The sequence below is a fragment of the Tauraco erythrolophus genome, chromosome 6 (assembly GCF_009769465.1).
Source record: "Tauraco erythrolophus isolate bTauEry1 chromosome 6, bTauEry1.pri, whole genome shotgun sequence".
NCBI classification, from domain to species: domain Eukaryota; kingdom Metazoa; phylum Chordata; class Aves; order Musophagiformes; family Musophagidae; genus Tauraco; species Tauraco erythrolophus.
Genome location: NC_141470.1, coordinates 48,896,112 through 48,910,948, shown reverse-complemented (window position 1 = coordinate 48,910,948; position 14,837 = coordinate 48,896,112). Strand labels below are relative to the sequence as shown.

At 40.9% G+C, this 14,837-nt stretch overlaps 1 protein-coding gene across 20 annotated transcripts in view; it reads right to left on the bottom strand.

Annotated features, from left to right (window-relative positions):
* The window catches only part of NRXN3 (neurexin 3), a 1,026,565-nt gene that overhangs the window by 795,675 nt on the left and 216,053 nt on the right, over positions 1-14,837 (bottom strand). For all 20 annotated transcript variants that reach the window (XM_086613885.1, XM_086613892.1, XM_086613886.1 and 17 more), the window contains one exon: positions 2,095-2,396. In XM_086613885.1, coding sequence (XP_086470011.1) covers positions 2,095-2,396 — 302 coding nt within the window. The remainder of the gene's footprint in view (positions 1-2,094; positions 2,397-14,837) is intronic.

Genomic DNA, 14,837 nt, shown 5'->3' with positions numbered 1-14,837 from the left:
TTGCTTAACTGGCAAGGGACCCACCAGCTTTCTAATAGTCACTGAAATGCTGTCCTGGTGTAATCAAAGAGAAAAAAAGGTATAGACATATTTGCATTTAACTGTGGACCAAGAAAAAAAATCACTAGCTGAAAGATTAGGAAAAGAAAAGGAGATTTTCCCATCCACAGTTCTGTCTGCAGTCCTTCCTCACTTTCTGCTTCTCCAAGATCCAAACTAATCCCGGCATGAAGCAAGGATGCATTGTGTATCAGGCACATTTTCCCATTGAAAACTGATTTCCAATTAAAGAAAAAAAAAAGTACAATTAACTAAAATGACCGGAAAGCTATACTGAGATATTCAGAGACCAGCCACTCTGAAACCAGCTAAAAATAAAAAACACATCAAATAAAGCCATATATTCTGACCCTTCCAGACTGGCAAACCTCAACCAGTTGGTGCATCTGCCTCTACTGAACTGATAGGAATGTCTGAACGAAATAGGATCATTAAGACCCATCCACTGCATAGGAAGTTAAATTTGCATCTGCGTATAAACTATTGTAAACAGAATCGTGCTGCCATAATTAAGAACCCTGCAGTCTTATGAAAGTTTTATGACAGATTTTTCGTCAAAGACCCAGAGCATGTAGAAATACATCCTGAGCCTGTAGAAATACAGAGATTCACGTGGGAAAGACAAATAAATATCTTCAGCCCCAAACCCAAATATTTAAAAGAAAGATAGGAAATCCCCATAACAGATAAATTATCCACTGACATCTCATAGTAGAGACTGTTTCTAATCCCTGGCACTGACTACCCTGTACTGACAGATACATTTTATCTTAGCTACTGTAAAACGTTTACCACACAAGCTGTTTTCCCAGCAAATGACATTGTATAGACTTAAATAAAACTATTAAGGGATGTGTTAATATTCACATTAATGAGCAAGTAAACAGATCATATTGTTTTCACAAATTGATTTTAAAATCTTAGTTTGCAAGCTATTTCTGCTGCCTGTATCAGCGAGACACCAAATAGCTCCTATTCACAGCATAAACCTCATTTATCATGCAGAGAATGGGCCTTAGTGACTTGATATATTCACCAGCTTTCAGAGCAAGGTTATTTAATTTTATCTTATCTACTTATGTGTGAATTTATATTTCATGAGGAAGGCTTCAGGATTTTAAGTTTAGCCTACTACCAGATACGTCATCTGATAGAGTTGTCTGCTTAGAAAAGCAGCATGCAGATGTGCAAAATTACAGTGGTAAAACCAGAAAAACTTTTCCAAAGTGGAATTGTAGGGTGTTGGATTGATCTGGGTTTGTTTGGCTTTTTTGATCCTTCCACTTTTCCAGTTCTCACAGCCAACACAGGAGTCTCATAGGCAGAGACACAAGAAATAAAGTAGAATCACATTATAGAAAGAAGGGGGGAAAAAAATCAAAAAGAAGAAAAGAAGAACAGAGAATCAAGAAGACTCAGAAGGACTCCAGCCAATTAATTCCAAAGCTATAAGGTTAAAATAATTACAGATGTACCCACCAGCCTGCAGACCTGCACACTCACATGCACACACAAAAGAAAAGAAAAAGTAAAGGAAAAACAAAAGACTTCCAGAATTAGAATTATGACATCATGGTAACAGTTAAATCAATTAACAAAACTGAAAGAAAAAGGAGAGAGGTGTAGAGCGTTGGCTGTTGGAAGAAGACTCTGTTCCCACAGTAATTAAATGCAACAAGAATATTACTGATAAGATTGAAACATAATTAAGGAAATAATAAAATAAAAAACGGAGAACAGAAAAAGAGAAAAGGAAAGGGAGATGAAAGCAAAGTTATGTCACAAGTTTTTATTATTAAATCAAACTGGTAAAAACAGAAAATTCATAATGTGGAAATGAAGATAACACAACCGGGATAAATTCCCATCAACTAATGTTTTTTCACTGTCCTTTAGATATCAAGATCCAGAAAAGGTGGAGAAAATCTAGTGATTCCACTGAGCATCCCCATTCCTCCATTACTCTCTCCCATCTGCCCGCCTCAATAAAATAGAACAAAGTTTTCCCCAGCATTTTCTCCCCTTCACCATTACCTGCCGCAGGTTGCGCGTCACCTTAACGTCATGCCACGCGTTGTCATTGAACTTGCCGTTGACCGGCTCCACAATGGCCTCAAAGGCCCCAGACCCCAGGTTAATGACCAGTGAGACCGCACCATCTTTCAGGGCCAGGTTGACGTAATCAGCTGACTTGCCGGTGTGCAGAATGAGCCCGTTGCGTTGCCATGTCTTGAAGGAGAGAGTTATCTCATCGCTGCTGCTCTGGATGGGGTTTTGCGACAGGTCATAGCAAAGGTATTCAGAACCACGGAAAGTGGCCATGTTCTCATCTCGTGCTGGAAAAAAAGGGAAACAAAAGAACTATTCAGCAGTCATCCAAGAAGAGATTCAAGGTTGTCATGAAATTTCTAAGCAATCCCACAGCACTGCTAACGTTCTACACAGCTATATATCACGGCATGCTAATGACTGTGCAGGTCCTCCTGTAATAGAGCTATCGAGAGAATTAACGGCAGGGTCCTCAATACTGAAGAATTTCAGCTCTGCGTTTTCAGTTTCACTGCAGCACTGTCACCATAGGGACCGTTGAAAAGATGCAGTGGAGTCCAGGAAAAGTACATTTAAAGACACTGCTTAAGACACTTCACATCCTTTTTGGGAGAACCATGGAAAACTCTACTATTCACAACATGCCCATCAGCTAAACGCTGTTCCAAAAGAAACTAACATTTCCCAAAGATTAGTATTTAGATTCATTGCCAATGTTGTCTGAACTTATCTTAACCCATCTGCAAGGCAATTTAAGACAGGCATCAGAATACAATCCTGGCAGAGCTGCCCCTTTCTTTCAACTGAAAGAGAGACCAAGCAAACAAGAGAGTCACATGAAGTGTCCTATAGTTTCCTTCTCTGAGAGCATGAAGGGAGTCCACATAAAACATTTAGTCCACAGCCATAAGTCATGATGTTGCTGGTAAACAGATCTCAGAACTTTGCCCGTTCCGTCATCTTATCCAGAAAATCTGTACTAGGCAGGCATATATTTTTCATACAGCAAAAATAAAGATGGAATTATTCACAGCATGTGACATGAAATATTTCCTCATTAAGAAAGAAAAATGTCTCCTGCACAGTAAAGAAAACCACTAAGCTAATTTCTTAGCACCTGGAAGCAGCACTTGAATATTATAAAAATCCTTCACGTGAGCTAGAAGTCTGCTTCCCAGTACCTGGGCTTCCACAGTCACTCAGAGCCAGCTCTGCTGTTGTATCGCGCTCACTGTAAGCCAGCCGTGTACTCCAGTTTTGCCCAGTGGAAAAAAATATAGGACAGTGACAGTAAAGCTTGCAGGAGGGCTGTCTGTACCCCATTCCTACCAGAGCCATCTGGGGGAAAATGGTACTTACAATTGAGTCTATACAGATCCCCCGACTCCATATTGCACTGCCTTTCTGACTCTCAGCTGTGAAAGCGAGTCTGAGCATGAATAAGTAGATGGTACAAGCAGTCAAGCTATCATTGCTTACAATTTGCTGCATAAGGTAACTTCTGCTGCTACTGCCATTGACATTAATAGCATTTTCCAGCTTCATTTTGTCTCACTTAGTAATCCTGATACAGATTAGCCAGAATTTATTAATACAAGACTGAAGGGAAAAATATGTGTTGTCATAGCCACTCTTGAAAAATAACTACACGGTAAAATCCGTGCCCTCACAGCATGAAGCCAGTGACAAAACAGCACAGTGTTGCAACATGAACATACATCATCTTCAAGTGATAGGTCTGCTTTAAGCAGAGACTTTTTGCAGTCTTGATTGAGGGTATACTAGAATTAACTCGTTAAAAAATCTGGGCACTCTGAAGGCAGCAGTAATGTGCATTTGTACTTATGTAAGTGAACCATGTGTCTGTAACACCCCTGCGAGCAAACAGTAAGACAAATTACTCCATGCAACAGTACAGGCTGGGAGCCAACTGGCTCAAAAGCAGTTTTATAGAAGAGGACCTGAAGGTCCCAGCAAACAAGGTGAGCGCAAGTCAGCAGTGCCTGCGCTTTCAGCAAAGGCCAGCCGCATCCTGGGCTGTATTAGCAAGAACACAGCCAGCAGGCCGAGGGAAGCGATTCTTCCCCTAATAAACACTTGTGAGATCACACCAGGTGCACTCTGTCCAGTATCGAGCTCCCCTGTATAAAAATGGCTTCAACATACTGGAGTGAGTCCAGCAAAGAGCTACCACAACACTCAAGGTGCTGGAGTAGGGTATGGAGAGGCTGAGAGAGCCTCAAGGAGAGACAACTCAAGGGAAATTCTACTGCTCTCTGCAATGACTTTATGGCAAAGCATAGAAAAGACAGGGTCAAATTCTTCTCAGAGGTCTGCAGAAGAAGGATGAGAAGTAACAGACACAGTTGGAACACAAGAAATTCTCATTCTGTACAAAAAATGTTTCATATTGAGCACGGTCAAACACTAGAAAGGGCCTAAAAAGACTGTGAAATCTTCATCCTTAGAAATTCTAAAAACTTGATTATGCACAGTCCTGAGCTGCCTGCTCTAACTGGACCTTCTCTGAGCTAGTAGTTGGACTACATGATCTCTGGAGGTCCCTTCCAGATTACTTCATTCTGTGATTCTATTCTGAATACATTTAGCTACCTCCAAGGAGCGCATATGCTTGTGTCAGTGTTCAACCAGCCTGAGCACAGAGGGCTGATATTGATTGCAGCTCTGGAAGTCAGAGCTGAGCACTTAACAACCCTCTCCACAAGAATAATTCCCCTGCCTATTCACTCCTGATCCATCGGATGGGAACGTGTTACAATCAAGTTGGACACATGCTCTGTGTACCTGCGGGTAATTCCCATCAAATCGCTGGCAGCTGAGGGCAGGAGTCAAACACGAACATCATGACGGAGCCTTTTTCCCACAGCTGTAGATGTGCGAAGCACTGAATACACATTTCACGTCTTTGGGAACGGGGGCGCGGGGGGTTGATTGTTCACTCAGTACAAGACATATTAATAGGGCTCATTTACACTTTCTCAACCACTTAGACGAAATCTCACTGGTCTACTCAGTACAAAGGAGAAGGCAAAGAGTAGATTACAAATCTAAACGGTAATTTAAGGCAACCACTGCAGACGTATCAAAACAGAGCAGAGAAAATTCAGAGAGATATTACTCTTACTTGTACCACTGGTTTTAATATAAAATGCTATCAACCCACCTCTGCGCCCAACTACATCATCTGCCTGTTTCTTCCAGTCATCTGCTGCTGACCCTTGTCACAGATGGGATTCTGGACCTGATCCATCTTTGTATCCTTCCTGTTCTTGGGAGAACATCACCTATTTCTGCCTCATATGTTGTTACGGGGTGGTTTTTTTTATTCCTCCTGTGGCTGCTCTGGATAGATATTCAAATTGACAGATCACCAGACGCTAAAATCTATCTGGGGTTCACTGGCCAACCCAAATTCACACCTGTCCACCCCCTCTCACAAGCACAACTCCCAAGGCCAATATACTCTCTAAAACCGTATTCTCCAAACCACTAATTTCTAAACAGTGTACCAGTTGCCATGTGGATGACTGGTTTACTAGTCTCATGTGAGGCTTTAACACATAGATTAGGCTCCATTGCTGAAGAGATTGACTGTGCATTCTTCTGAGCTACAACACAGTAGGCTGGTCAGGCAACGTGAAAGACTTTACCAAGAACAGCTTTCCATGCTGTCCTGCCTGTTAAGACACTCTGACAGATGTGAGGGGTATGACCATAAAGCACATAAGAATTACTAGGCAGCACGGAAGGGGAAAAAAGGGATAACAGGTTCTCCTCACAATATATGAAGAGAAAAAGCCCTGAGTAGGCTGTGAGTCTCACAATATTTCCATGTTTCCATCAGAATATTTCCATCGGCACAATCTGATGACGTCTGGAAGACCAGAGAGAGGTGAACCACTTGTTACTTGTTAGCTCATGACCCTTGTGCTGTACATTTCTGAAGGTTCCACAAATTGCATTGTGATATTCATGGCTTCTATATTCTTTAAACAGTGGTAGCATATCAAGGAGCCTCTGCATAACAACACAGCTAACCTAGAATAGCTAAAACTTAAGGCCCAACTCAAAGTCAACAGGAATCCTTGGTTTACGTTACATGAAGCAATAGATCAAACCCTGGTTTTGCCAGCATGTGAAACCCTGTATACAGTAAGCGATATTGAATTGATGATCTAGCTGTTCAAGTGTGACATTGCAACTTCATAATATAACGTTTACTTAAAACAGCATTTAGAAAGTGTTTGCAAACTCTTGATTTATATATGATTAGCAAGATTTAATTTTTAACTCAGTTAACTAGACAGATTTATAAAAATCAGAATCTGAAAGCAGGTTAGCACATGTAAGCAACTAAATCTTCCATTTCACTTGTTAATATTAATCTAAACCTCATTTATTTTCTAACACATTCACATAACTAAATTCTCTGCAACAGCTGGGATTTTCAGAGATCCAAGACCTGCACAAAACTCCACATTCAAACTCAAGCCCTTGACATATTCAAAGCCTCACAGAAATCACCAGAGTAGAAGCAAAACCCCAGATCTTCAAACTGACCAACACAGACCTTCTCCTTGAATGAATGGAGTCACCCATCACTTTAAGAACTGGGAAAACATCATCATTTTCTGACTAATTTCTAACAGGCACAGTTAGCACATTAGGTAGTTATCACCACCACCCCACCACAAAGCCAGTTTTGCAAGTCTCAGATCTATACCTGTTCAAATCCCCGAATCAGCTACTAGTACATACTGCAGGCTGACAGCAACAACAGAAACAAAAGCAGTCCCTATCTCACTGAGGTTTTGTTTACAGCCAATATTGGAGCATGTCTTCTGTCGGTGAGAAAAGCACACTCTCTGCACCACTTCAGAATTAATAACCACTCCAGTGTTTGGTGGGATTTACCTGAGTGGTTTGCTGTGCTGTGCACAGAAAAGCCAGTGCTGTCTGATAATCTAGGAATGCTCTAACACTGTCAACCATCAGGCTTTTCTGCCAAAGCAGTGTGCATTAATGACAGAGGCAGCAGAACATCCGGGTACTCCCTTAATCTTCTGTCAAACAGAGGTCAACAAGGAAAATACTGTTTACAGGAACCTTTTCTCCCTACCATTTAACAGTTCTCTAATTTCGGAAAGTTACAGATAGGCAACTTGTTCAAGAAAAAAAATACTTCCAAACTCAGCCACTGACCACAGAACTATTACTAAACTAGAGGACTACCATCCACGATCACAAGGGGAAAAAAAAACCCATCATAACACAAACACCACAAAACAAGCAAACAAACAAAAAACACAGAAAAAAAAAAACCAAACCAAAGTCACCATCCAGAATTCAGAACACAAAGGTAAAATATCAATGTACTCAAAAGGTATTGTGAATAGATAATTAAGTCAGTGTATATATAAGGATATAACACAATGTTACAAAATACAGCTACACAGAAGGCTCAAGTGCAAGGAGGTAAAAAAAGGCAGAACTTGCTGTTGGCATTAATCCTGCTGCTTGAATGACAGGCCTCCCTCACCTGCGGACACGCTAGTGGAATCAGTAGAGTATTACAACATAGGCATGGTACTCAGTGGCTATGAACTTACTGCTCTTGGGCTTCAGCTATGCTTTCAGCAGCATCAGGTTTAACACAAGGAAACTAATTTATTTCTGATGGGATGACTGGCTAACATCATGATCCTAGCAAGCACAACTGAACTCATTGTTTCTGGGAAGAAGTTTTCTTGCAGTCTTCCTGTACTGCTGATATTAATGTGTATTCCTGCTTTGTCACTGAATAGCTGGGTATGGACATGACTAAATGTCTTCGTACCAGTGCATATAGATTTGCATCCTTTCTATACTAATTCTTACAATACAAACAACAGACCTAAAGTTTTAAAATTCTAACTCAGCTGTAGGAAATCTTTTGACCTGAGTCATTACGAAGTCTGAAAAGAATAAATTCTACATATGAACCACATGAACTAAGGGTAAAACAAACTTAGAAGCTGTTCTAGATCATGAGCCATGAAAGATCAAGGCATCACCTCCCAAAGGATGGGGCAGAACCCCACTGTGGGCAAATCCTCATGAACTCTACTAACAGGTAATTCTGTTCCAGGCAGAAGGATTGTCCTGGGAGTCACCTATAATAGCTATGATCCTGAACAACGTTACAGAACAATGAACGATTTATGTTCCCAGACACTCTCAACATGTACCTGATGTTCCCTCAGAGGTTAGGGGAGGAGAAACTGTACATCAAATGTCACAGAAAATAAGTCAGCCAACACCTCTGAAGGACAAAAAAGGTGAACTATTTCCATCACCCTCCAAAACAGTTGCCCAGCGACTGAATGCTGAAACCCTAAGGAAAGCCCTCAGAAGTCGTCAAAGCAGCTCACTCAGATTCATGCAATTAAAACAAATCTGGATAGTGTAGTAACAATCAGGCAGTTATTTTAAAGAGATGGTGACAGACTCTAGTAATAGCTAAACAGCAGATTACTGCATCCTCCATTAAGTTGTCCAAATCCTTTTGTTGCATTCCTTCTTTCCAGCCTTTAGGCAGGAAAAATAATACATCCAAATAGCTCTGCTCTTTCTAGCCTGATCATTCTTCACACCACCCGATTGAATCAGTGACACCAGTAATCAAAACTTCTCATAAGGTCCCATGCTCTCTCCATCACATACACGCTTTTGTGCTCTCAAGAGTCAAAAGCAAATATTTGTTTGAAAAGTCTTGCAGAGATTATCTAATTATTTAGATACATAAGAAATAGCAAGTGAAACATTCTTCTGTGCATGAAGCATCTTCCAAACATCACCAACAATGATACCAATATGTGGAAGCTTTGAGAGTCATATCGCATACCGCATTTATACTCCACAAACTGTAAAGTAAGAATATCTAAGTCGTCTCAACGTCATAATGAGATGACTGAACTGATTGCATTGATAAAACCTTATAAAAAGAATATTACTTCCAACTTCAAGGAAATTACGGAAATAAATTTTCAGAAGAAAAATAATTTTTGCTGTTGGAAAAAAATTGTCTGTAAAACCATAGAAAGAGATTATAATGGAGAAGATTAACTGCTAAGCTGGAGTCCCACAGTAAAAAGAGTAGTTTCCCAAATGCTTACTAGCTTTAAACCACCCTGGGTAACAGATTTTTCAGAAATAGTGTCATTTACTGTTTCCTCAGGCCCCTCCTTCTCATTTATTATATCTACATAATTTGTAACCTAGAAGCAGAGATGACTCACAGTAACAACATCAGAAACTGGGTAGAGAAGAATCAACGGAGGACAACATCTCTCATCATGTTTGAGAGACACAAAGAGCAACGTTAGCCTAGGAGCCCAAAACAAAGGTAAGATGCACTCACTCAATGCTCTTCCAGTGCCAAACTCAAATTTTGCACAGCGTAGCAGCTCTGATCTTACCCAAAAAGCTCTTTCATCTCACCAGTGAGAGCAAAGGAAGCATCACGTTACACCACAGAACGTCAAGCGCCTAGCATGAATCATGCCCTCTCCTCCATTATCTGCTGCTTTACACATTACTCTTCAAGTCTAAAGGAAAATGCTTGTTAAAAGGTCCTCAAATTTAAGCCCAGAAGAGATCAAGGAGACTTGGCAATACAATGAATGTTGGCCTTTTTGTCAAACCTGCCTAATCTGTTATTTCCCTGAGCGACAAAGCTCTTAATGAAAAGAGGAGGAAGAACTGCTTTCTCAAAAGATACCACACAAGAGCTCAAGAGCTGCAGGTTCCACCTCTGCTTGCTGCTGCCTGGCTCCAATACAGAGGAGGCTCTGACCCCCTGCACTCCAAATCATGCCTAAGAGGTCCAGAACCATCCCTGCAAAGTGACTTAGCTCTCCTGATGAATTTGGGCTGTTGCACAGCAAAGACTGAGAGCAAAGGGAGGGCCCAGGCATGACAGTGCCTGAATTTTTAATCCAAAGAAAGGAAGAATATCCCCTAGGCCCCTGATCCTCAAACAGGTGAGATAGACTATCTAATGGAAAACATATAAAGCAGTTTCCATGTACCACTTTCACATATCAGTGATAGAGTTAATAGTCTGTTAGAAGCATGACTGCTTTCAATTTCTGGAGTATGCATCTATTAAATATACAGTTGAAGTTCACACCATCTAAACAAATGAAAATTCACACAAGGTAAAAGCTATTTTGCTTCTCAACCCTGGAAGCCCTTCTTCACTTAGCAGTGTATTGTTGTCCGTTCAACAAAACCTCTTCTGACAGGAAAAATAATATCGGATGCATCACAGAAAAAAATCTCCTAGTTAGTCTACATATTCAGTATAGGCAGAGATTATTTCAACCTAGATTCATCAATAATGTGATCCAGATTCCCAACTGACTCTCTAAACCACCTTTTCTGTCATTTTCTGAACGGAAGCAGAAAACAGAAGGGTCTGAAGAAGAATCTGAACCTGTGCGAACGAACCATTTACTACAGAAATCACCCACCAGCATCATTTGCTTCAATACCACACAGAATAGCATAAAAATGCATTTATAGAATCTTTTAGCTCAAGTGATTTGATGACAAAAGTATTAGTACTACAACAGTGAAAATGAATAAATAAGATGACATATGTCTACAAAAGATTATAGCATATGGTTGGTAACATCATTTTTTAAATTGTTGAGCAAAACTGATTTAAATGGCAAACTACAAGTGTAGAAGTCGGAACCTGAGCATTTTATCCTCGACTTTGCCACTGATTTATTGTGAGACCTGAGGCGCTTAATTAACCTCGGCTGTCTCCATCTGTACTACAGAGATAACAAAAATATAGGTTAAGTCCTTGAGACCTATGGGAAAAGAATGCTCTACGAGTTTTATTAAACTTCTCTGCAAAACAAGAAATGTTCGACATCTGCGAGAAGAAGCCACAAGCCAATCCAGTGTATATGCAGCGTGCAGTGTCCTGGGTATCCTTCTCTCCACCTATTTTCCACTGTTTGCTAAGTACAACCAACTGTACCGGTATCAACGCGTGGTGTTGCATTCTATGCCATTTGCAAAGAAACAATAAACTCCAACTATTGGTCTGACTATGCCACTACGTACTTAGAATTGCACTTGCTATTTATGTTCTGATCAACTGGCCAAAGAGACAAAAAACCAATCCTGTGACAATGTCTTGCTTAATGCAAAAGGAAATTCAACGATTTTGTTTTATGCTTCCTTAAAAACACATTTCTTAAAAAACTAGAGCTCCATTTTAAAATAAAAGCATGAAACATGTTTATTTTGAAGTGAATGACGCTGAATAAATCCATTTTAAAAAATAATTTGCCTGAAACTATTTGATATATTCATATAAATTCACAATTTGTTTTGGTTGAACAAAGTATACTTTTTCTTTTCTTTTCTTTTCTCTGAGTAGTTTTGCTACTCTCACTCCTAGCTCAAGAAGGTGCAGGAGAAGCAAGGTGTTGCTACTAACTGTCAAGAGCTCAGGGCGTAACACAAGATTCCTCATGGCTAAGCATGGGCGAGGACAATTCCCATTGCTGCTGTATTTATCTTTTCTTATGTTTTTATTTTGCTCTGCATTTCTTCTAGTTTATATATTTTCCTGGTGCCTCATTCTAAAACATAAGGATGCCAGTCTCTGAACACACTACCCAGTAGAAACGTTTCCTTATAGACTGAATGTTCAAAGTGCAAACTGGCGAGAGAGAGAACATAGCAGCACCATGAACATAAAACTCAGGATTTAACATATTCACCAGCCCTGCTCTCATAGAGGCATCTCTACTGCCAGGTTGTCACCTAGCCCCTCTGTCCTTCTGTGTAGAACACACATGACAGTACAGCAGGGTAAGAGCGTGCAAGCATACAGCTAAGCTCTTAATCCACCAGCAGTGCAGTTGTTTTATACAGACCATGTTTTTTTAGAAAACTGAAGCAACTTGCATGCCTACAAGTAACACGATATTCAGCACCTAAGAGATAACAATCTAATAACCTACTATTCTTCAGCAGCAATCTGTATCCCAGTTGCAGTCCCCAGTTTCACACTATCCTTACTCTTCTAGACTATTAAAAAACAGAAGTCAAACACCAAATACTAATCCTGATGCTACGTATTCAGATCTGTTTATTATTATTGGGTGTAGATTCAAGAGCACTAACATTGAACTAATAAAACAGGATGCACTTGTGGCGTTTTTGTTCCCTACCATACTGAAGACAAGGTCTTACCCAAACTTTCTGACCTTAGTAAATAGCCATAGCATTAGGAAGAAGAATGTTAGGTAGCTATCACAGTCTTTCCTACATGTGTAGTAGGATGGGTCCTGCTTGGAAAAAAACATGAGACCTGTTGGTCAGAGTCTTCCAAGGCTGACTGTAAGAATGAACAAAAAGATTAACATTGACAGAAAGGAAGTTGAAAACCACATTTGAAACAAAAGCCCATTTAAGGAGCGCAGTGGGAAGAGAAATTCCAGCTTCCATTGAAAGGTGGTATTTTAGAAAACTACTAGAAGCTCTCAAAGACAGGGACTGGAAGGACAGGAGAAGAGACACAGCACTGTAAGAGGTGTGCGTGTGTGCTGCTGCATGCACACACACGTGTGTTCACAGCAGCCTTCCAGCAGGCATCACGCTCGCTGTTGAGCGGGGAGCCCTTTGGGCATCCTTCCAGTGCGAAGTGTGAGTAGAAAAACAGGTAACGCTAATCACTGTAATAACACAATAATGATCCACAAAATTATCCTCTTCAATACCAGCGAGAGGTATTGAAAGCCATGCCCAAGGGAAAAGGGAGATGCGAAGGAAGGTGAAAAACAAAAGGGAGGTGGAAGAGGGATGCAGAGTGGGACAGAGCAGCGCAGGAGACTGGTATCACAGACTGCCGTAACGTCAGGTCTTCACAGCTTTAGTGTTACTGGAGAGTGTGTACGTGTGGAAACCCAGTACTGCCACCGTGTCGAAACACACTGCCAAACACCACTGCTGCTCTTCATTTGTGCTCGTTGTGAGACATCATTAAGATCATTTATGGAAGCAGCAGTATCCAAACCCAATTTGAGGCACAATGATTCTTCTCAAAACAAAGCCACAGGCAAGGGACTATTACAAGCTGGCAGAGCAGCTTTAGCCGGTAATTGTTTAGGGGCAAAAATGTGTGCATTTGTATGCAATGAGAAACAGGCTAGGCTTCTGCTACGTCTATACAGCAGCAAGTTCACGTGTGTTTGCCAGGGCAGTAGACGTGTAAATGCAGGTGTAGGCAGTAGATTTGCACAGCGTATTTCTGTAGAAAGGTAGATAAAGTGCACCTAAAAAAAACATGATATATATAGACATAAAGAGGAGATGTGCCCTTTGTTACAGCATGAGAGGAAGCAGGCATTAGTGTGAAAAGATTTACAAGAAAGCAAGAAACACAAAACCATTTTGGAGTGGCTGTGCATGCATACGTGTAAAACGTGGGAGAATTAACATCCTTGTACACCTTACAGTGCACATATGAGGGCAGGAATGACATGCACCTCCCTGGTGTAACTTCAAGGCACCCATACGTGAGGACTTAACACACACACCTACGTACACAGAGAAAACAAATACGTGTCTTGACCAGGTGTCAATACAGGAGGGAATGCACACAATCTCAGGGTGTAAAAGCATGGACATCTACGGTGCGTGAGGATGCAAGCGTGAAAGCATACCGAGCTCTGGCACTGCACGCGGGAATGAGAGGGAGGGCATGCCAGTGTTTCTGGCGCATGCTCCAACTTCATCCTGGGCTTTTTCCCTTCCTGCTTTAGGGTTTTTTTTCCGCAGCAGAGCAGACTTGATGTCTATAGGGAAGGTGCTTAATGAATCAAATCCAATCTCTCAAATGCCTTATCAGTTGTGGACAGGCTTGTTTCTGACAGCTGACCTTTCCTACTGCATGTTGCTGAAAAACCCGTACACCACAAACAATTAACAAAATGTTGAAAACAAAGCCGAAGGAAGGGAATACTCTAGATCGTAACAGACAGCGCTACAGACAGAAGGGAAAGAGTGATGCACATGAAAATGACAGAGCAACTATGCAAGGGTTTGATTCCACCTTATTTTGCCATGCACACACTCTATTGCCTTCTTTACAGCTTGGCTGTAGCCAAAATCATAGAATCATAGAATCATAGAATCATAGAATGGTTAGGGCTGGAAGGGACCTTCAAAGGTCATCTAGTCCAATCCCCCTGCAAGGAACAGGGATATCTCCAAAATATGTGCAAAAACAAGGCCCATGTAAAACAAGAAAGAAAAGCAGAGAGAACAGAGAACACTTGTGAAGAATGTAATGACATTAAGCCCGTGCACAAATAAATACATCTGTATAAATATATGTAAAGCTGATAGAAAGAGCAAAGTTCCTCACTAGAAAACAAAAGCACACAGAGCAGAGGAGGTGAAGACAAGCATCACCCTGCCATCCTATACCTCTGCTGTTGTCAGACTAGTTCCTAGAGAACTAAACTGAACACACCTGAGTTAGAAACCTCAAAAATAATATAATCTAACAGGCTATTCTAATAACAACATCTAGGCTCATCCCATGAAGAGTTCAACTCCAATTCCAAGTAAGGAGGAGAATGCTTCTCTTGGAAGGCACAATCACCTAAACAAAGTGGATGGTCTAATCAGTTGTC